Source organism: Pseudoliparis swirei, chromosome 2 (genome assembly GCF_029220125.1).
Source record: "Pseudoliparis swirei isolate HS2019 ecotype Mariana Trench chromosome 2, NWPU_hadal_v1, whole genome shotgun sequence".
NCBI lineage: Eukaryota > Metazoa > Chordata > Actinopteri > Perciformes > Liparidae > Pseudoliparis > Pseudoliparis swirei.
In genome coordinates this window covers 16861953-16886144 of record NC_079389.1, presented here as the reverse complement: position 1 = coordinate 16886144, position 24192 = coordinate 16861953, and the positions used below count along the sequence as shown (strand labels likewise).

Below are 24192 nucleotides of genomic sequence, written 5' to 3'. Positions count from 1 at the left end.
GCATCTTATTGTGGCTCAGAACTTACCTTAGTTACCTTAGGTTCAGATATGGTATTATATTTACACGTCTAATCTTTTCCCTGTGGATGGTTTAGATATAGAAGCATATCATTAATAGTGTTGTAGATAGAGACACACAGTGGCTTTTTACAGCATTGCCCTTAGGCAGACCGTGCTGTAGGAGCACACACTATAAGTGGAATCTACAGTGGATTTTCTTCAGTGGATCCATTTAATAAAAATAAAAAGGCACATTTTCAGAAAAAATCTGGACATAAAAAGCACTCAGACGGCAGAAACGGTGGGTCGAGTAACTGTTCTTAATCAGGTCAGTTTGGGTTCAGTGTTCTCTGATAGCAAGTCAGACTCCTTAAACAACATTCAGAATTAGTTCCAGATCCACACTTATGCAGCAGATTGTGGGCTTTGACTCGTCAAGACATTGTTAATGCGTGAATTATATATATATATAGTTGTGTATGTATATATATATGTGTATATATATTATATATTTCATTCTAAAATAATCCACTTTATATTGACAAAAAATATAAAATATAAATATATATATTCATAACTGATTAGGAATGTTGAAAAAAATAAGGTATTTTTGAAGGTTTCCTCCATCAGTTCCTATAAAGTGGCTCTTGGGACATGCATATCAACAACACTGGGCTTATTGTCTCGTTCTCGATACTTCGCTTCATCTGCTCACTTCATTGTGTGCCAAACAGAGTGACTGTACAATGGTCCATTGTTAGTTGCATTGTAGGCTGTTTCTTCCTGAAGCCACTTGAGGTCAGTACAGCCCATATCACCACTCTCACTACTAGTTACTCTCTTTCTCTTACAGCGTTTCATGAATGACAGGGCTACGCATTCATTTGGTCTGAATGGACAGGCTTGGACTCGAAGTGAATGAGAACGAGAAGAAAAGGGTTGAACGTCACTTTTATTATTGCATTCGTTTCGAAAGTTACACAATGACTTTTGGGCTGAGATTAAGACTCCTGTATGGGACTTGTTAAATTCAAGTTAAAAATACATTCCAATTAAGATCAAATTCGTGTGTGTGTGTGTATGTATGTTATAGTATCTGCAAACATTAGAAAAGATAGTCGAGAACATTTATTCCAATATTTTGTATATTCTGGTGGCCTTTAAAAAAGGTTCTGTATTATTATACCTTTTAGTAATGTGACATATCGTCATGCAATATGTTCGACATGAACACAACACCTTCGAGGAAGGATTTCACAATATATATATACACATGCAAACTGCATTTTCAATACAGCACCTCATTGTTTACTATTCAGATGGCAGGTATTGTATGTGCAGTAGCAAATAACTGCCTTCAACTATGGTATTTTTTTTACCTTGTTTACATGAACGTGGAACTGAAATATGAATACGTTCTACAATATTTACATATTCTAGATGAGCTGCAACAGAACAATCGCCGTTTTCCTTATAGGGGGTCGCAATACAACTACATATGGGAATATTTAAGGTTATATTTTGGAGACGCTCCACCTGGGTGTGCTAAAAAACAAACAGCGCGCCTCCCGCCTGGAGGCCCCGCCCCTCTGCGCTCGGTTTGCGCCATTACGTCGCTATGCTGATTGCTGCTGTGCTGCAAGGCAGGCAGGCAGGCAGAGCAGCTGCAGAGAGACCAGGCGAAGCTGACAACAACGGAGGAGGCTCGCGCGCTAGGAAAAGTCAAAAAACGCAACACATTTCTTATTTTGTGATTTTCACGCGTAACCGTCACGCCGAGAAGGTCCTCCTGTATTTTTACGCATGCTTGGGAATATATTTTTCGTTCTGTTGACTTGAAATGACTGCCCGTCGCCGCGTCTAGCCAATGCTTACTGCGGGGGCTCCTGTCTTGTGGATTATCCGTCGTCGCCGAGCCAGTCGCATGGTCGAGCCCGGAGGAGGCCCCGCTCCGCTGGATGGACTTGTCTGAGCACGGCGCTGGACTCCGAGTACTGATGAGGACGGTGGTGATGCTCGGGTTTCATCGGCAGCGGGTGAACTGATCTTGGATGTTCGGGCTACATCGGCCCTACACAAAACATTTCCTCATACGGCAACATTTATATTCATTAAAAACTGGACGCCTCTGGAGCAGTTTATGACGGTAAGAAATATCTCGTTTGTAACAGCCGACTGACGTTAGCTCAGCGAGCTAGCGTAGCTAACTAGCTTAGCGCTGTCACTTTTATCCAAGTTGGCTCCCCGCGCACCTACAACGCAAATAAGGTGAATTAACAACGAAATAACGATTCCCTCACACGGCCTGTTTTGTTCCCACACGTGTGTTCGTGTGGGCGAGACGTCGTACGGATAAATATTGAGCCGTAATACACGTTTTTTTTAATTCCATAACCTTTAACACCCAGCGGCTGTGAAACTCGCTCCTTTTAGCTAGCTGCTCCTCAGCCCATTCAATATCGTTGCAGCTTACTTTAAGGCAGATGCGAAACAGTTTGGTTGTGCAGTTAGTGTGTTGAATGAATGCATACTTCGGTTAAACTTCTTAAAGTTAATGTCGGTATTTATGAGCATTTTTTTGTTCGTTTAAAAAACGCCCGTTAATAGCTCATTCATTATCCAGTGTACAATAAGCCCTTTAATGACAGAGTCCAGTGGCGTTCAATGGAAGCGCTGCGGCGGCAGCTCCGTTTTAAGATGACATTCCTTTCATTAATTGTGTGGTTGTTGAGTTAGTCGTCCGTGTTGTACATGCAGCGAGTCCACCGAGACCGATCGATTTAAAATGTATGTCATTTAATTTAATTTGTGCCATTCATTGGTAATGTTTGGTGAACAACCATTTGTCATAACTGCCCTTATGTACGTGTCACATTCTAGAAATGTCACAGGAGAGCCCCCCACACCCCCTCGCTCCACCATGTATGATAAGCAGCTTATTGCCAGTCTGCGTTTCTTTATTTCGCACATGCATACAAAATATATTTTTATTATAATATATTTTGTTCGAAAGGTAAATGGTTGGAAAGGGCTCACACCTGATTATGTGGTGTTGAGAAATAGATGTGAGGGTTTCTCTGTGATGAGCTGTCCTCCTTTCTGTCGATGACGTAATCCCCCTCACCATCCGTGCCACATCTTTTGGGTCGCAGTCGGTTCCTCTGCTGCTTGCCTCTGTCGAGATCATCTGTGCCCTGCTCTGCCCGGGTTGTGTCGCCTCTGTCTCCCTCCATGGCTCTATCTTGTCCCCCTCTATTTTAACTGCGGGAGTCGTATCTTTTTTACAGTCACAATTGGTTATGAATGGGACCTCAGGCAGGGGAATCAATGGGAGGAATTGTGAATGAAATCCAGTAGCTGGGTTCAGTTTTCCAAGTGTTATCTAAAACCAGAAGCTGCCAACACTGTGGTTAGGGGGGTCTCTTGGGATCTGGGAACCCACACCATACTGTGTATATCCGGGATCTGTGAACCCACAACATGCTGTGTATATCTGGTGTCACTTTATAGTTTTTTTATTTATTTATCTGTGAGATTAGACCATAGTAATTTAGTTACATTGTTTTTGTTGTTGTTTTTATGCAGTATCATTTTCTGCATAAACATAGAGCAGATTGGGGGGGGGGTCCAAAACAGTGCCTAAAAAGGTGCCTTTGACTTAATGTTGGTATTGACCTGAATACATTTGGGAATCCTTGTCTGAGGCTGACCTATTTATTTTAGGAATTAGGCCTTTCATGTTGATTTTTTTATTATTTGGGACACCATAGGCTGTTGATTACCACCACATATGATATATTAAAGCTCTGGGAGTGAGGATTATTTTGCAACACTGGTTTTGTGGCTCAGCCAGAGAAAGGATAGGAGAGTCGGGGTTCCTTTTAAGGCCCAATCCTGCATATCCCATATCGGAAGAAGAATTGGAGGCTGTGCCGTTAGCACTTAAGCACGACTAAAATAGGCTGAGCAAAGTTTATTTTCTTGAATTCTGTTACGTGCAGTAGAACCATTTTTATTTACTTGTACATAATAATTGACTATATTGTGCTGAGAAGAATCCTTGATCGAGCCACTTTGCTTTGGCTTTCTCTAAACTCAAAGTAGTCTTGAGTTTTAGGAGTGGATGGACTCAGCTGGTGATGATTAAATTGCCTGTGGTAATGGCCCTGATTTACTCAAGCTGCACACCTGAACCTGCCATCCCCATGGCGTACAGCAGAAGTGTGTGTGTGTGTGTGTGTGTGAAACATGGAGAGAGAACATATGCCAAAAATGTAGGGGAAGTAGTGAGGAAAGGAGATGGATACTGGGAGACGGAGAAGGCACAGGTGTGGCAGGGTTAATCTGCACCTGGTAGCAGGGGGATCCCATGGGAGCACGTTGGGAGTTAGGGAGCATCATCAGATCACAAAGCAACTTGCTCTTGTCATGGCAAACTGTAATGTTGACCAACAAAATGAAAAACTGTTGGTCAACATTGCCTGTTGCCTGACAACATACACTCAGATTATTTGACAATTTTGAAGTTTTTTGCGAGGAATTGTGATCACAATATTGTTGAATAATTCCATTTTTACCAAGAGTACTACATCTTTAACACATGCGTTTGTGTTCATTTGATAAGCTAATCAAGGTTAGCTAAATCATATCCACTTTGATGCTCTCAGACCGTGCCCAATTTGTTTTTACAGATGTGTCACCCCAGGTTTTACTGGTGCCTATAGAGGAGATGACGGTATTCAGTTAAACATCATAAACCAGCCCACATTGTGAAGTAGTCAAAGGTCGGCCATTGTTCTTGTCTGCTTGAAGGGCTAAGATGTGTAAACACTGGGATGGGCTCGGAGAAGCACAGAGCGTTAGAACGTCGGACATTATGTGCCTAAAGAATTTTTTTTAAACAAGTCATTCTTTAGCTGGAGAATACTAATAATAAAATGTTTCCTCATAATTGTGCCACTTCAGTTTCTATCTCTGACTTTTTCCTCTTTCTGACACTTCTCCTTTCTCACCTCTTTGCTCTGAGTTTGTTGACTCTTCCTTTTCTCTATCTAATTCTGACACCTTACGTCCGGTTAGTCACAGCGTTTGAAAGACACACCCTACTCTTCAGCACGGCTCGGTCGTGCTGATGGCTCACTATCGGTGCTGACTGACAGCGACTGGCTAGATTAAATGATCAGACTTCAAAGATGCTCACGTTTGCGTATCTTTCATTCGTAGGCTTGGATTCATTGCCAGAAGAGCTATGAAAAAACCCAGTTAATTGACTTTCACTTGTGTCATCATAATGTAAATTTTATTTGTTGTCAATGTAGTGCTACCAAGTAGCTTATTTCTACCACTCGGATGTTTATAACTCGGTTATTAAGGCTCACACTTGTCAATGTTTCAAATTGAGCGGTCACTTACCTATTAAGATCCCCGATAGGATCCTGCTCTTTATTTGAGTGAGACCAGGCTGGCTGTGGCCTATGCTGACTGTTGGTGACAGCCCTGTCAAAGAGCAGCCTGTTCATGTTTAACCAAGAGGGCCAGCTGCCTGCTCATTCTATTATAACCCTCTGGAAAGCTCACAGTCCTATTTGCAGTTGGGAAGCGCAGTAAGCGGAGCCATTGACAGACAGAGTTTGGCCACTTGCAGTTAACAGCGACTGCACACCAAACCGACTGTTGCCAAGTTACTGGTGGGTTTTTTGTTTTTTGTGCAAGCGTATTCCTTGAATGTGCTTGTTGCACCAGCAATTTAATGAAGGGAATTTACTGTCTTTTAATTCTTTCTAGAAAAATAATCTTAAAAGAATGGCACAAGTCCAATTTGCCAAACAAATGCTTGTGATCATCATCGTCATCATTGTCCCGAGTTACAGTTCTTTCAGTCTGAGTGGTAATCCTGAAGTGAACCAGCCAAACAGCCGTTAGTTCGCATAAATATCCACCCATAGCTTTCAGAAAAGCAGCTAGTTAGCGGTCTGTTGCTGGGGCGGATATGGCCCAACTCTTTAACGAAAACCATCTCCCAAGCCCCAAACTCAGCTGTGTTTATTCTGTCTGAGATGCAACAGCTACATCATGCCAGGGTGAAGGTGCCTTGACAGATTCAGGCTCCCAAAATGAAATGCAAATAGTGTTATTTTAATAGTGCATGCACGTTTTGATTGGCAGTCAAGAATAATCGCATGACGGGGTTGCTTCTTTTAAGACATGAGCAATGGGTGTAATGAGCAAAATATTGGTCATTTCATATCTAGATAAAGATGTATATCACCAATATAGCATGTTTTCTGGTCAAATAAATAGTCTATATAATAACCACGTGGTTTTGTATACTCGTGTGTAAATTAAATGCTTGACAGATAAGAAGAACTGAGTATATTCTCATTTAATAAAGAACTCAAGTGCAAAATAATCCAATATTCTAGGAAATTTGAGTTAGTATATTATTGGCCCATTCTTATTTTAAGCACAACAAGTTTTAAACCCAGACAAAATTAACAGTGGCCATTGTAAATTGGATGCATTTATTAATAGTTGGACAGTATTGTTTTATGTGCTAAGCAATCTTTTGTTTGTAATTTCTGTGTATGTGGTTCCTTCTTCATGGAATTTAATTTTGTAGTGGTTGTAGCTGTTAGGTTTTAGGATTTCATGTTAGACGTATGCTTTTATCAGATCAGGCTCACCTCTTCTGTTCCCTCCCTTCTTACTTTTTTATCCCTATCCTTCTCTCTCTCTCTGCCCAATGTTGGCGTATCTGGATCATGCATAACTAATCAGATGAAATTTCACATTATGGTAATGACGTTCTCCAATAGTGGGCAGTAATAATGGTTTGATTAGCTGAAACAGCATGTTATCCAGCTAGTCTCTCTCTACTCTCTCCATCTCTCTCTTACACAGACAGAAGTATATGCTTTAAAAACCACCAGTTAAATTCAAGTTTACAAGATTCCGACAAAAGTAGAGAAAATCGTGACTTGACATTTGTGCAAATTATCTGATTGTAATGTTGACACCCTTGTTTTTAAGTGTAGCAGACATCTGGTGATCCCATATTGCTGTAATGGCTCTAACAAATCTCCATTAAGCACACATTTTTGTCGCTGAGATTGTAACAAATTACACAGTTACTGTCTTTTTACATTGTTGCAGGTTTGTAGAGCATATCACATCCAAATTAACTCTACTTCCTGGGAAATCTTTCATCTTTTAATCTGCTGATATCCGAGTGTTGAGTGTCATTGTCCGTCTCAATTCTTTTCTCAGACCTTCATCTATAAAACAAAATGTTCTGGTTCAGTAGGAACGGTTGCTGTTTTACGCCACTAGCTCCACAAGCCGTGAGGCCTTGGCAACACAGGTAGTTTTTCTAGATATTTGTTGCATTTCATAATCGGTGTCGGTCCTATTATACGTCACTTGTGTGTTCTAACCAAGTTTCTGAAAAATGCAGGGCTAGATTATACCAGCAGAGCCAAGTGATAAAGCTCGCTATATTATAGTTCAGGGGCCATGTGAGATGGATTTAGCTGGCATTGCAGAGGTTGGATTAAGATGGTGCAGCATCAAAGATGAACATGATCATTGATTATTACTGGACATGACATGGATAGATGCAGAGGGGGCCTTCAGGTAAATGGAGGAATGAAAGACAATTGTGGTCCAACAGCGGCCGACATGGGGCAACTATCAGGCATCAATGTGTGGATGGAATGCACGGTGTTGGCTTCATTAACACATCTCACAGGGCATCAACAATGTCAAATGTTACGTATTTTTATCCTAAAGGAGCATGTGTGGCTCGACCTGGAAGGGTTGATTCTCAAACAAACAACGTAATCCCGACTGCTCCCTTGTGTTGCTCAACACACAGAGGTGCTTGTGTCTGACTCTCAGACTCTTGGCACATCCTTCCAGGTGTCTGTAGACATTTTGGGATTGTTACCCAGAACCAGTTTGTAGGTATTGCTGGTTACTGATCCGTCAGAAACGGGGCAGTTTGTGCTGCGGTTGGTCGTTGAACATCATCTAATCGAACATCAGCTCGAGTCGTTGGATCTGATACAACAGGGTTACTTTTCCGTCAGGAGGACAGCAGTCATGAGGCGTGTGTTACGATGCTCAGAGATGTGTGCAAACTTCAGCAATGGAATGCAACTGATGTGGGCTCAATCTGTGTCGTCGGGATAGAACTTGCAACCCAGTGGAACGATATGACATCCTTTTCTGGTGTTTGCTCCCCTTGGCTTAAGTATGTTAGCAAGTCCCTCAGAAATACATACGAGCGATTTAGTTAGACAGACAAGTAATGCGCAATGCAAATCATTCAGATGCAAAGTGCCGGCATAAAGAGGCTGGGGGCAAGATCATGAGATCAGTCTTTTCCGAGCATAACTGCTCCGTGTCTTATTGTTCTAGAATAACCACTGGATGACTATACCTGAATATTTCTCATCTGCAATGGAGTACTCCTCTCCACTGCAGCCCCACCCCCACATGTACCTTCCTCAGGTATGCAAGTACAGCTGGCTCCGAACTCTTTACTCAAGAGTTATGCTCCAGTACGTGTTTTGGCTTGTCCTTTTCCTCACTAACATCCTCACCACTATCCCCCAAAATGCACACGGCAACATATGCCCTTCTTTGTATATTTACACATATCTTTTCCTAAAGGTGTTTTTCTAAAGTTATTTGTATTTTTTAAGCAAAGAGTTGTAGACCTTATGCCATGTGGCCTTTTATAACTGTGTGTGTGTGTGTCAGCTTCAGATCCTCAGGTCTGCCTTTTGAAACAGCTGCTTAAAGAGCCTTGAATATCCCAGGAGGTGAAAGGACACAGTTGCTTAGGAACTGTGGGTCAGAGACAAAAATGGATGCGCTTATTTTTCTGTCCTGAGAATGAACAACATTGTTTCTGATCTCTGGTTGAGATGTGACCAGTTTGGGCTAAAGAAAAAAAGGAAATTTCAGAGTGCAACTTGATGCAATTACTTACAATTGTGTCTCCATGAAGTGGTCACCTCAGAGCATTGGTGTATAAAGTACCCAAAAGCAATACTTGAGTAAAAGTAAAGAAACCGTACTGTAAAATGACTAGTAAAAGTCACCTCTCAGAATACTACTTGAGTAAAAGTATTAGATATTTACTGTACTTAACTATCTCAATTAATTGTACTGAAGTATTGAAAGTCAAAATACTAGTACATGCTCCTGATAAAAAAAACAAGGTCAGAATTTTTAGAATTCCGAAGTTTATTCTTTTAAGTGCTGTGGTCACCATGACCACGGAGTTGTGTTTAAAATAATAGGCTTGGCTGTGATCCATCCAAGGACAACAATGTTCAACATAATATATTATAAATAAGTATGCTTTCGCATCTACTATGAACTTATCATCATAATTCTCAGAAAAGCAATATGACGATATGAAGGAGTTGTAATGGTGCGTTTATAAATATATGCATTCCGACGAGAGGATGTAGAGGGCAAATGCATAATATTGTGTTCAGCAACAAATATCTACTTGATGCATCAGGTCAGTGTCTTGAGAAAGGACACCTTCCTTGTCAACTCCTCTGGGTCTGATTTGAACACGATAGGAACATGTTTTGCTCGAGCTGAATCTGCAATTGGGCGACTGCTACCAATGAAACTCGATCCGATCATCCACTCTCGCGGCTCCTGTCAATCCTATGATGTGTGGATAGCCTAACATACACCATTCATAGCTAAATTAGAAGCTCAGACACCTGTATCCCACCCTACCCCGCCAGCGATATACTCAAATCCGGTGTTGGTCTTCGTCACCACCGTCGTTTTGTCGTGGGAGTAGCAGGTTCTTCCACTTCTGCTTCCATCACGAAATCAGCCATCTACTCGTAGAGTTGCTCGCTAGCTAAATAAGCATCCTGGGCATCACTGGGAATCAAAAGAACGTGGCTTTGAGAGCAATTGTTTGCAATTGCGCAATAACGTGATTAACCAATTATTTTACTTGCAAGTTAGCACCACTGATTCGTCAAACCTGCTTGTTTGGTGTCTGTGCTCCATCACAGTCCCCGATGTCGGAAGGGCGACTGGGTCAGTGGTGAGCAGGCCCGACGTTCAATCAGGGGGTTGGCAGTTCAATCCCCGCCCTAGTCGATGTGTCCTTGAGCTTAACCCGAAGTTGCCCCCTGTAGCTGTGCCTACGGTGTATGAATGTTACACGATTGTATGTCGCTTTAGATAAAATCGTAATGGAATGTCTCATGATTTCATTTTTTCTTAAGATGGATTTGATTTTGATGCGAGTAACGAAAGTATCGAGGGGAAATGTATCGGATTGAAATTATCGGTTTCTTTGCAAAATGTAGTGAAGTAAAAGTGAAAGTCAACAGAAATATGAATAGTAAAGTACAGATATCCCCATAAATGACTTAAGTAAAGTAACAAAGTATTTCTACTTCGTTACTATACACCACTGCCTCAGAGGTCGTAGAACCAACTTAAAATAATTCATCTCTCCTAGTCAGAAATAGGAAAATTAGCAGCACTTTGAGAGACTCTTAGATTGGTTACCTTTGTTTCTAAACCTTTAGTTTCCTGCTCTCTTTTTCAGACTTGCAGACATTCTTCTGCAACATTTGACGGTTAATTCTGGAACATCAACAGTTTAAGTTTTTTATCCGCTGCCTGTTTTGCTTGGAGAGTTGTTGAGGAAGCGCAAAGGGTTTCTATATCCAACCCAAACAAGAACATAAAGAGCAGTCTAAAGACACGGGACATGAGTGCTGCTGTTTCTCATTCGTACTGCTTCCCGTTTCTCCCCTTGAGGGCTGGTGTTTCTATCAGTCCTTCTCTCCTTTCTTTTTTACCCGTACTCGTCTTGATTTCTGGTCTACATGACCAGCTAGTTCAGGACAAAGGTGTTTGTAGTTTGTTTCCAAAATGTACTTAGTTTTAGTTTTAGAGTGTTGTCACTGTGCATGTGAGATGATGCAGTGGGGAAAAAACAAGAAGGAAATGATTGACAACATGCGTCGATATATCTGGTTACAAATGCTGGTGGGCATGCTTTTTTAGAGGGCGTGTCCGCCCACGAGAGCTTTGATAACTCTGCACAACACACACGCGCAGAGACACACACACACCTCCCAGGACTAACCTGTGTCACCTTTAACATAAAGCCTGAGGAGAGGGATGATCCTCTCCTCAGGCTAATTCACAAAGTCCCTTTAGTTGCATTGAACATCCATAGAAACACGGCCACTAAAAGGTATAACAGTCAAATGTATGTTGGAATAGAACCGTTACAGAACGTATGACAGGCCTACCTTTGGATTACAAAAAGCCATCTCTTGATGACAGATTATTTCTTTGAAAGGGGTTCAGCCTATGAATGTTTTGCTTCTTCAATGGAAGTTTTGAATGCAAGACGCAAGACTGACCACCACAGTAGAGCTACGCTGCAACTGGCACTGCTGCTAACGCGGAGCTAGACATGACTGTTGCTCATGCAAATACAGCAATGTGGCTCATTATATTGATTAAGTGATCAACAATCTAATATTATGATTGTAAAGTGATCTTGATCAAAATCACTTTGTATTGATACTATTGGATTGATGTAATGTTGCACTCTGAGCATCTAATTATTGTAGTGCGTTAAACAGGAATCCATAAAAAGCTTACTGTCAAATGGTAATTGTGTAAGATGGATTTATCTTGTAGCTAAAGTGATATGTAAGTGAATTGTAACATGATTTAGATAAACTATTTGTTTGGCCTATTAACTAATAAATTAGCTTGTTGAAATGTGAACATTCGCTTTTTGTAGTTATTTCTACAACGACCTTTTGTCCGTTCAGCCTTCTTTACATTGGACTACAGTATCATTTTGACGCAAGAATGTCTCGTTAAATGCAATTGTATGTTTCTTTAAAGTTATGGGACATGAGTATTTAAAAGCATTGATCAGAAACAAAACAAGTTGTGGAATCAACGTATATGACAGTCCATCAGTGTGTCAATCTATTAACTGTATTGATCTGTTTTACTGTGTCTGTCGGCGAGTTATGTTCTGGATCAAATTGGTTTTCTGTGGTCCTGGATCTGGATGTTCCTACTTCTCAGACAGCTCTGGGTTTGCAGCAATTCTCAGTTGGAAAACCAAATGGCAGTCTGTGATTTTGTGTGTGTGTGTGTGTGTGTATACAGTATATACGTGTGGGCTTGTACAGGGCCTCGGTATCTGTGTGCAGAAAGAAGGGGCGCAAAATGGACAACCATGCACTGAGAGAATCTGTGTGTCAGAAATGAGAACCTGAGAACAGGATTGTGTGTGTGTGTGTGTGTGAGAAGCAGGCTGCCTTGCTGCTGTTTTCTGGGGCAGGCTATCAGGCAGCGAGGCAGCAGGGAGGGATAATAACAGAAGCTGTTACATTCTTGTGGTTTCTCTGATTTCAGCATGAGGCAGGGGGCTGGCTCTGTCGGACTCACTCTCGCAGCCTATTTGCCAGCAAGAGCACAATACATGACATTTCTCGGTCACGTTGATCCATGACACATTAATTACAGGACTATGAATCTTTGCACATTCTAGCACCTCTTGCTCGAGCATTAACCTAGCAACGTATTAAGACTAGCTGAGCTCGTACTGTGAGCAGTGGCAATCATTTTACTTCACAGTTTGTTCGGTTTGCCTTTTTAAGGCCATTTTGGGGGCCCGTTTCTGATGCTACAGCTGAGGATATCAAATGTCTGGGGACACCACCAGTTGGGTTTGAATGCATTTGCAGTGTATTGAGTCAATACATTGTTTGTGATAGCCATTTGAAAGCCACTAAAGTATAACGTATTGTAAGTATGACATACACAACAACAACAACTGTAATGCAGTTCTTTCTAGAGAAAAACATAGCTTTGTGTGCTGGTTAGAAGTGAATGCGAGGCGTTTGCACTTTTGTGAAGCAAGGTGAAAAAACAAAAGCATTAAGAGTGATTTCACAGAGTTTAGATCGTGTCGAGAGCAAGTACTTGTTCATGTTTTACTTTAAGTGTAACTTTAATTGGCCAACCTGGTCTGGTGAATTTTGGACATTGGAGTCCAGATAATTAAAACATGACAAATGTCATGTTGATGTCTGTTAGTAGGTTACATATTTATGGAAATGAAGAAAAGGAAACTAACTATTAGACATAAAACAAACATGTTGCACAAATAAGTTACTCTACAGCCAAATATTACAACATCACCAATGAAGCCTTGTGCTTAACGACCAAGTTGATTATCATACCTTTCTATTCTCGACAACATGAGTGATATACTACATTCTTCTATATAACAGCAGTACTGTGAAGTTGAATCTGTTTCATTGGTTCATTTAAGCCCTCTCTTGGGTCTGCAGGGTTGCACTAATCTTTTGTAAAATCTGATTAATGCAGAACAGGCTTAATCAAGCCCTGTTCAACCCATGTTTGTGAAACCCGGTTTAAGGTTGCTGTACATCAGGTCAATGCTGCAGAGGAAACGCCATCTGCTTGATAACACTATCACACACGCATAAACTGTACTGGCCTACATTTGTAATCTTCTAAATCTTTGTAGAAGTTGTCGGCAATGTACATTGCCAATGCAATTTAAATATGCTAAATGCTACACAACACACCAAATAATCCGAATAGCGATTCGCTCACACTTTAGATTTGTATTTGTACATCAAATGCACTAGTGTGGAAAGGCAGGATGTTTTGCAATGTTTTTGAACATGACAAAAGTTTTTATATATATATATATATTTATTTATGTATATATAATATATGTATATTTCTTTATTTATATATATTTATATCTATTTATTTATATATATATATATACTTTTTCATCTAAGAGGAGACATACATAGGCAGGCAGGTTGGAGTTATAGTTTGGTAAGCTGCAACATGACCATTAAACTTTAAAAGATAAGCCCGTTCTATGAGAGAAGAACAGTCCCTCTGTGTCAGGACTTTGACGCTGCACTGTGCCGAGTGATGCCAGCAGAATAGACTTAAGAAGCCTGGTGATGCTGGCAGATCTGTATCCGCTGTTTGAGTTTAACACCTGAGCATGCACCCTGGTGTTTTGTCTGAAGCAAACTGGCCTTGAAGGGGATTAAGGGTTTCTGCCTTAATACCGCAGGACCGGCACAAAAGCAACTAATTGGCGTCTCGAGTCTCTTTTTCTTTCACTAGCCGTTGACATTATTTTCAATTGGAAACATCGTACAGGCGGCGAGGTGTTTGTCAGGAGGGCCCACGCTTTCCTGTTTTGGCCCTGTTTACCAACCACAATGTGTTCCACCCACATCCATCTCTTCGTCTTCACCTCTTCATGCAACGAGCGGTCCCCCAACACCTCTCCCACACACATGCTTCGTGCTACATGAGCTGTACAATAAATTCAATCAAACTGTATCATCATCAGCTCCTCCTTCAAATCGTCCCCCTTGAGTTGCCTGTTTAGCTTTGTGGTTTATAGTTGGATAGTTTGTAGATCTTCTGTTTTGAGTATTCGTTGTACTGCGGACGCTACACCTTTTCTCGCAGCACAAAACATCTAAAAAGGACACCCCACCCGCAGAAGTCAAGATTTGAACCGCCGCAGGTCAAAGACCATGCTGCTGTCCAACAAGTCAACGCAACAACAAAAAGCCCCGTGGGCGACCGGACACGCCTCGAGCTGCAGCAATCGTACATGAAACAAGTCACAAGCAGACAATCATGTCTGTTTTTTTCTTTTAGAGATTAGTATTGAAGTCATTTTGACATAAAAAATAAGGCCATCATCACAAAAACTCAGAGGGAGGAGTGGTGTGGCACAAAACTGACACAGAACTGCTAGTTTTCTGAATTCTGCATCTTGCAGAACTCGTTTTAGAAAGCAACATTGTGCAAATTATGAGCCTGCAGAATGACACACACACACACACACACACACACACACACACACACACACACACACACATTGCTAGATATTGTGGGTTTATACCATTCAACTTTCAGTTGACCCTTGGATGAAGGACAGGGCAGTTGCGTAACAATGCAAATGTATTTTTGCACATGTCACATTAACATTATCCTCTGTACATTTAGAGCCAGAGGTAGGAATCCTCTGGATGCATCCAGGAAGTGCCTCTTTTTATTTAGTCATTTGTATATCATATTGCGTTGTTCCCTCTTCATCATTTCTTTCGTTTGAGTTAATGTCTTTAGTATAAATATGCCTGCAGGTTGACTATGAGAACTCATTTTTAAAATGTGAAAAATCAATCCCCTGTTTTCAGTGCACAGTATTGATGATATGGACACATTTCAGTAAAGCTCCAGAGTGTCCTGGAAAATGAGTGTTGTATTACCTCGAAAAAAGGATTAGGCTGTTGAAAAAGCCCTTTCCTAGCACTCTGTCCTCAACAACTCGCTGCCGATATCTCATTTTAAATGTCAGCCCAGGTCTAATTATATTTATCTTCAAAGAAAAAGAATAGAATATCCAAGGCTTCTTCGAAAACAGGCTCGGGTATTTAGAGTTAGATATGAGGAGACGGGTAATGAACAAGATGGGTTGAAATGTGATGAGACGAGTTCTGATTGGTTTAGTGTTTGAGTACGACGGCTAAAGCTTCTAAGAACAGGAATCCAGGGTTTAGGTATATCATGTAGGCATCATGACTTTGTTACATGATGCGATCCTTAAGAGGCACCAGACATACGTTGTCACTTCAATTTTGACAGAATATCATGTCGAAATGATGGTCGCAATAATTGTGTTTTATCATTCTTTAGATTGTGGTTATTTATCACCATTATTCATTGATTTTTAGGTTAAAAATATTTTCTCTTTTCCATTTAAATCCAGGGAACTGCTTTCACTTTCATGCTGTGCTGCATTATAAGTCAAAATAACTGCATCTCTGAGAAGGAAAGGAAAATTGCACCAAAACTTTTATACCCAAATTAAATCTAAAGCGCTGCTTTCGTTGTCCTGCTTGGCTACATTCCTGCTAATGAACCAATCCTTGGATCTAAATAAGACCAAGGATCGCACATTTAAAACGTCAATATCGTACGTTCATCTAATTGTGGGAAGCCAGAATCTTGATTCTGATTTAATATTCGATTAAATCCCAGTGTACAGTAACTCTGTTGGACTTTATTTTTCTATCTATCATTATTTTTATATTATAGCAACAAATGATTCTTCTCCGAGGCAGCACTGTTTATTTAAACAGAAGTTATTTGTCTAAAATCTAGTATTTCTGTCTTCTTTAACCCCAAAATAGGTGACGTTTCCACCGGATTAGGCAGGAAAAGTATGAAAAGTTCTACACTTCACGGCGACCGTGTTCTTTCACCGTAACACCTGTGTGGTGCATTCAGGCTGGAGCTGCTTTCACATGATCAGCATCAGAGTGCTTAAAACTGCCTCACTCCTTTGTTAATTTTGCCCGACACAGCAACTGCTCAAGAAAATGACTACAATACATCATCCACCTGCAGAAATCTATTGAAATATCATAAATGTGGACACCTGGGCATGTGTTGACCCTGGATCACAAAGGTCACTGTCGATATCCACGCTGAGTTCTCGTACGCTTAAATAATTGAGATGCAAAAGAGCCGAGATCAGCGCTCCCACACACGCGAGTGTGTATGTGCTTGTGCACAAACGTGCGTTGTTTGTTTTTTATGGTGCGTCAAGGGAGCTTTTACACTCCTGTGATGAAAGGCTGATTAACTTACTGCTTATTGATCCTACACGTCGTGAAACACAGTCGCTGAGAGCTGTTTTTAAGTATTTATACCGCCCAGATAAATATTTTATCGGGAGAATAACACCATGTACTGCAGGTCTTTGAAAGAGGGCAAATGTTAACGTTTGATTCTCATTCTAAAGTGATCAAGATCACTTTACAATCATAATATTAGATTGTTGATCACTTAATCAATATAATGACCCACATTGCTGTATTTGCAGTAGCAACAGTCATGTCTAGCTCCGCGTTAGCAGCAGTGCCAGTTGCAGCGTAGCTCTACTGTGGTGGTCAGTCTTGCTTCTTGCATTCAAAACTTCCATTGACGAAGCAAAACATTCATAGGCTGAACCCCTTTCAGCAAAATAATCTGTCATCTGTTTTCAAGAGATGGCTTTTTGTAATCCAAAGGTAGGCCTGTCATACGTTCTGTAACGGTTCTATTCCAACATACTTTTGACTGTTATACCTTTTAGTGGCCGTGTTTCTATGGATGTTAAATGCAACTAAAGGGACTTTGTGAATTAGCTTGAGGAGAGGATCATCCCTCAAGCGTTCAAAATTTGCTCCGTGCTTAAAACACGACCCCTGGTAACATTGAAAGGCTCTGGCGTCAGCAGAAACTGAAAAATCAGGGGAATGTGCTGCTTTAATCAAACCCGCTTTGTGTGTGTGTGTGTGTCCTCCTGTTGTGTGAATGAGGTAACACTGTCCCACCCCGCATGTTTCCAATGTATGTTCAGTTTACTCTCCATTTGCAATTCCTTTACATTTTCTCCCACTTCTTTGAAGTTGTGGTAGATTATGGCCCGCTATTTAAAAAATAATCCTTCTTTTCCTGATCCATGAATTCAGGTAAAGATGACACATTTGTGTTGATGGCTACTTAAGTTAATAAAAGTGGCATAAAAGCCCTGCAACGGATCTAGATTGTCATCTCGCATGTAAAGAGTTAATAGCAGCACATGTCTGCCTGCTTGAGTGGTTACAGATCTCTTACCTGTGTGCTAGAATACAACTTCGGGAGAAAAACAGAAACGCTTTAGAAAGTGAGCTGGGAATTAAATCAATGATTGAACCATCTGTGTGCTGCAGACTGTCGGTTGACTTGGTTCACAGCTCGATCACTGTGAATGAATAATTGCATAAGTTAACGTCGGATGTCTCATCATTCTGCTGCTGGATGACAGGAAACTGGTCATGATCTGATCATGTCAGAAAAAAACAACAGTTAATTTATATTTATTGCATTTGTTTGGAAACCCTAAAGATGTGTGTGTGTGTGTGTGTTCTCTAGCCACCCCGGTGACTTTTGCGCTGCGTGTAAATTCAAACCAACCTGTGCGTTTGCATGGCCTGAGGGGAAGACGAAACCTGGGCGTGTGTTCACTGTGGTGACTGCGGCGCTTACAGCCGTTCTGTTCATATTGCTGTCGATGGCCCGCTGATGTCATCAGAGACGACGGTTTCCACAGCTGAACTTTATTATTTTCTTGAATATTAAGATTGATGTGATAGTCACGAGCACGTTAGTGGAAATATGACATTTCCCAGTGTAGTAATGAGCAAACGGCAGGTTTGTCTTCCTCTACTTATGGATGAATTATTTGGAAATCTCTTGATGGAATCGTTGGCTTCCACAGCCTTTACCATTATTGTAATGTGAGCTGAATGTTGTCATCTTGTGGATTAATAAGCACAACTGTAAATGCTGTCAATGTAAGCCATCTCATGAAATATCCTCGGCTATTTGAACAATTGCAGTTGCCGGGAGTAACGTTTTTTGTTGTTGTAGGAGTCACATTGGTTCGAGGAATGTGCTTCCAGCCAGAGGGCAGGAACAGTTTTACAGAGGGAGTGTAGTTGTCTCTCCACCTGTAGCCATTTGCAACCACTCTCTCTAAAAGCCAGATATATCAAATGGCCTTTCTTAAAATATCCAGGACACTTTTTTGTTTTCTCCGACATGGAGAAAAATGACAATTCAAGAACAATCTGCTCAGGGACTCTGTATAAAGAAGGATCGGTACGGAGCTGTTGGAGGGCAGGAGACATATCTGTGCAGTAATTTGGCTCCAGGAAATGCATGTAAGCAAGGTTATGGGTGGGGGTGGGCTCAAAGAAAGGTCTAAATCGAGGGGGACGTAACGAGAAGAAAGGTGAAAACTAACTAACAAGCTCGTGTGAAGGAGAACAAGGTGTATGCCCACTTATAGGAGATCAGGTTGGAGTGGAGGATCGAAGAACATCGACGCTAATGAGGGCAAGGAGAGAGGGGAGAAGACAAAGGTGTGTATACGGTGGTGGTGGTGGGAGGGGAAAAGACATTTGAGATGCATCTAAAGGAGGGGAGTCATACTATTAAACCAGAATGAGCTGAAAGGAGACGATTCTGAAAATCTAGCCCACGTGTGGGGGCTTCTCCCTGCTACTGATGACTATCATTTGCATCACGGGCTCACACAGGTCGTACTTAAGGAATAAGGTACGAGAGGCAGTGCTGTGTCGTCAATAATGTCCTGTTCAAGGGTGCCGGGCCCGACGCGGAGCCGGCTAACCCTTGAACAGGACATTATTGACGATACAGGACTGCCTTGAGTACCTTATTGCTTTTATAATACGGTTAAGTAGCAAGTAAATAGTAAGCTGCTTTTCAACACAATAGTTGTCGCCAACACATGTTGTGTACTGCATTTCAGTCGCCGAGAGGAAGTAGTCCCCTCGTGTGGGGCTGTTGCTCGCACGTTTGTTAGCCTAACGAGATCTCATTCATTCACATTGCTCGTTTTATAAAAGTTGCCATTAAAATAAAAAAAATGACAATAGGACACTTGCAATACAATAATATTCAATTTAAACATTAACGTTTGTTCATGTTGATTTTGATATCTCCATTAATTGTGCATCCGTGGAAAACGTTTCTCACGCCCCCTTCGTCTCTGATATCGCTTCCAAAATATCAAAGTTCACACGAAACATGTTGGGTAACTGTCGAGCTTGAGAACGGTCGTGCAAAATCTACTGCTATTGTTATTTTGAGTGTCCTATGAAACGCTCAGATAAATGTGAACAGTTTGTACAGGATATTCTGGCTCAATAAAGAACACCCCGTGACTCTCAACCAATCAGAATGCTTGATTTCATCTACCCGTATTATAATGACGGTTAGATCCAGGAGGAGAAAGGGAGAGGAGGATAACGGAAAGCCGTTACCAGGAGAAGGCTTCTCTCTTTCGACCCAGTTATAAAAATAAGATGCGGCAAACGTCTAGAATTTAATCCAATCAGAATGCACTTGCACTGGTAGGGTTAAAAGAAAGAAGAAGTGTCATTGTACTGGGCCGTTTCTCCTGAGGAAGCAAGAATCAATCGAACGTCTTGTTGTGTCAACCTTTTTCGCAAGATAAATGCTGCCTTGTCGAACACAGCTGTAACTAATACCATAATGAATCGCTGCATTACACTACAGTGGTTGATGAGCCAGATCCTCTAATGTTATTCCACCTGGGATTTTTCTGCCATAAGTCAAAGTTCCTGATGTAAAGATACAGGAACCTGTGTTTTTACATCCGTTATTACCAACTAAGTGATGTTTCATTTCCCCATAACTTTGGTGTCATCAGAGTCTTTGTGCCATTAGATTATTAATATCTCTAGAAATATACATTTATATATATATATATTGTGTTTCCCCTAATATATTAGAGGAAAAACACCATATATTAGTATATGGGAAATAAGGGACATTTATTTCAAAATGATGGAGAAAATTTGAGAACCACTGAAATAACACGCTGCAATCCATTTTGCCTCCCTCTAAATCCTTTAACCGTTCAGCTTACTCATTGACTCACCTGGTTTGACCCTTGTGGCATTCAGTTGGATAATGTTTACTGTTTACTGGCATTGGCCCTCTGTAAACAACACAGGGAACCTACTGGATCAACCCCGTTTTACAGTCGAGATGACAATCCAAAACTTCTAGTTAGCAACAAGTTTACCACCTTCACCAGAGTAGAAATCAACAGTCCCACAAGTTTAGGATTTAATTAAAAAGAAAATTCCGATAGTCAGTGATTGAGAATGTGGCTCGGTTGGAAAAGTTGTGCAACACCGAAACGTCAATTTAAATGAAAAAACATCAAACGGTAGTTATTATTAGTCTTTCACTGAGATCTGAAACTTTTTACTGTCCAGTAAAATACAAATGCAATACAAACTGCCTTGTTTGTGGATAAGGGAAAACTCGAACGTTCATATGAGTCGTGTCTCAGGCTGTTCCTCAGCTTTAGAACAGGGAAAGTTTCTGCTTTTCTGTAAACCGCAGTCAATTCTTATTACGTTGGAATAAAAAAAGAATGAGTCTGTAAGCAGCTGAAAACTAAATTGGACCGTCTTGTTTTTCTAACCGATGCATTCGGACAGGCTGACTCAGTCTTTTCATTCATGCACTCGAAGAGGCATAGTCCATAAGGATTCAGTGTTAAAGTTAAAGCAGATGTTTGCAACTCTCTGCAACTGAATTGTGATGCATTTGAGAACAAAGATGAGACTATTCTACAGTTATAATAATCAATAATTTTGTTATTTACACTCTTTTTAAAACTTTGACTGCACTTTCACATCCAGTTATTCCCAAAGACGGGGTCGGGGCCCACAGCAGGGTGGCAAGAGATTTAAATAGGTCTTACCATATTCATTTGCAGAATTTATTCTGTAGGATTTAACATTTAGATCTGCAGTCCAACTTTGAGCCCCTTTATGGATGAATATTTGTATTTTTCTGATAATTGTGGTAAATTTATATAATTGAATCTAAGAAAGGATAGCGTACGTTCTGTTTGTTTTACTAATGAGAACCTGTTCTCATTTATTAAGTATTCAACATGTTTGTCTGTTTCCAAGAACATATGCATGAAATAAAGTTGTGATTTATCAAACGTATCTCTTCAAAATATCTGGTATACCTATTTAGGATAATATAAGAGGATTTACTCACAATTTCGCTCGTATTTTTAAGATTATGAATATTATGAATTAAGTTGCGATGGTTTGTCATTTTTAAAAAGTGGGTCCATGAACAAATAAATATGAAGTTGAGGAATTTGCTCGTAAAGTAGCTCTACTGGTACGAATACAAGGCAAAGTTTGAGTACTTTCTGTACCGCAAGTCTAGTGTTGAGTTTGCATGCATGTGCTGGTCAGCACGAAATCTGAATTTCCTTAGTTATTCTGAGAAAAATCCACTCTACTCAGAGACTTCCGCAAACAGATACAAGCTGCACTGTATGACTTTACCATCAGCCAGGTCCACATATGGCAAACCCTGAAGGAGGTCAGGGGTCATTCGCTGCCCACATTCCTTCAGTTGCAACTTCCCTGGCAGCCCCACACGGACACATTTTAAATGCTTTGTTTGAATCTGTCAGCCACACACACACACACACACACACACACACACACACACGCACAGACATGAAACGGCACTCTGTCTGCTGTTGTTGCCTTACATACAATAAGTAGAATTAAAGGGATCATGGGAGGAGGGGAGAGGAGGAATGTAGGTGGAGGAAAAAGAAAGAGATGGAAAGAGGATGGGTGGGTGCAAAAAACAAAAGAAGAAGCGGAACAGGAAGTCTTATTTTTCTTCCAGGTTAAGATGAGATCATGGGCTTCCCATGCCTCGTTTGTTTTTTGTGTAAATGGCATGTTTCATTCATATCCTCCTTTTTAAAAAATGTCATGTGAAGAAGAACTAACGCTTTAAAGGAGTGGTTCTCAAATGGGGGTACGTGAAGGCACTCCAGGGATTTGTAAAAAATATATTCAAAATTAGCATCCAATATGAAAATAATTTCAAAATATAAGTGTAAGTTCATAAACAGAATTGTATATATATTATTATTATTTTTTTCCCAGCAATTTATTATGAAACCCACACCATTCACAAGCTCAGACACACTGGCACACTTCTGTCATTGACCACCTGTTTGCCTGTGGCCTAGTTTCTGCTTTCGGAAACGCTGCGGAGCGGTGATGTATAATTCCTCTGGGATCCCCAACGCTCAGCCTCTTATTTCAGTTTTTTAAAGCAACACAAAACGACAGAAATGCTAAACATAGCAAGCCTTTTGGTTTGAAAGAAGAAGAAGAAAACGTGGGGTATGAATAGGCATGTATTGTTCACATTGAGTTTGTTATTCGTCCCATATATGAACTGGGAACAGAAGTTGCCTCTTGTGAAGTATTTTCCTTTGAAGACTTTTATTTTGTTAGTATAAATAAGAAATAGTTAAGTCTAAAATGTTTGTATGGCTTTTTTGTTTTTTGTTGTTGTGCGTGCGTACAGACGGGAAGGCTCCAGGACCGTCTGTGTTTGCAATAAGCTAAGAGCCAGAGGAGCCCACCACTGAGGGAAGCTTTAGGGGTCAAGACACACACACAAACACACACACACACACACACACACACACACACACACACACACTCCTGCCTGTTTGTAAGCTCTGCTGACTACAGGAAGCAATAATGGTAGCGTGCTTCCGGAGTTCCGGAGGCTTCTCTCAGGGGAGTGTGGTTGTCCTGTCCAGCTCAGCAGAGCAAAACTGAAAAGAAACCGAGCGGAGCAGAAAACGATAGAACATTTGTGATAGAACACAACAGTGATACAATAGAATAGTAACGAATACAGTAGAGCAGGACGGGCGTGAGGACAATATGATGGATTGAAAACTAAATGCAGCCAGACTGAGAGTATCCATGACATCGTGATGGAGAGCATCAGCTCAGACGATACATGACACCGAAGCAGACGATGGCCGAGCGACACGCTTAGCTTTTAGATGTGTGGAAAACCATGGCGTGATTTACCAGTCGTGCTTTCAAATATGTTTTGAGCGTTCAGTTGATTTAAAGTCGTGTACATTTCTGGGGGAAATTGTGATGTTGAAGTGGTTGCGGCACCACAGCGATGATCCAGCCCTCCTGAAATTGTCTTCAGCTGGATGGCAGGAAGATGTTAGAAAAGGAAGAGAGCAGGCGACCCTGTGGAGAGTCTCTGTGTCACACCTCATCATCTGTGTCGTAGACTGGAGCTGTTCCAGTGTGAGCCACTGATAGTCTCCCCCCCCCACTTCCTTTCTTTCTTTCTTTCTTCCTTCCTTCCCTCCTTCCTTCCGCATGGCTTGATCTCGGCTCTCCTCACTGCTCGTCTCGCTGACCTGCAGCGCGACCACCATCACGCCCCGGTTGGATTTCACCTGCTAGCTGTCAGCCACTGGATCCGACACTTCCTCTCATGCGGCCAGGGTTTTCTCCCAGGAAGGTGGCAATCGAGGTGGTAAGCACCGACACCTGCTGATCTGAACGGACAGAGCGGTGCGTCTCGTGACCCAAAGTGTAGTTCCAGGAGATGACACCG

The 24192-nt window shown here is 41.2% G+C and overlaps 1 protein-coding gene across 3 annotated transcripts in view; it reads left to right on the top strand.

Annotated features, from left to right (window-relative positions):
- Positions 1-1521: 1521 nt before the first annotated feature.
- ptpn4a (protein tyrosine phosphatase non-receptor type 4a) overlaps positions 1522-24192 on the top strand; it is a 61998-nt gene continuing 39327 nt past the window's right edge. For 2 of the 3 annotated variants that reach the window (XM_056429238.1, XM_056429231.1), the window contains exon 1: positions 1522-2146. Coding sequence is in view for 1 of the 3 variants with exons in the window: in XM_056429247.1 (XP_056285222.1) it covers positions 2141-2146 (6 nt within the window). In the remaining 2 variants the exon portion in view is untranslated. The remainder of the gene's footprint in view (positions 2147-24192) is intronic. The other variant, XM_056429247.1, reaches the window with a different exon arrangement.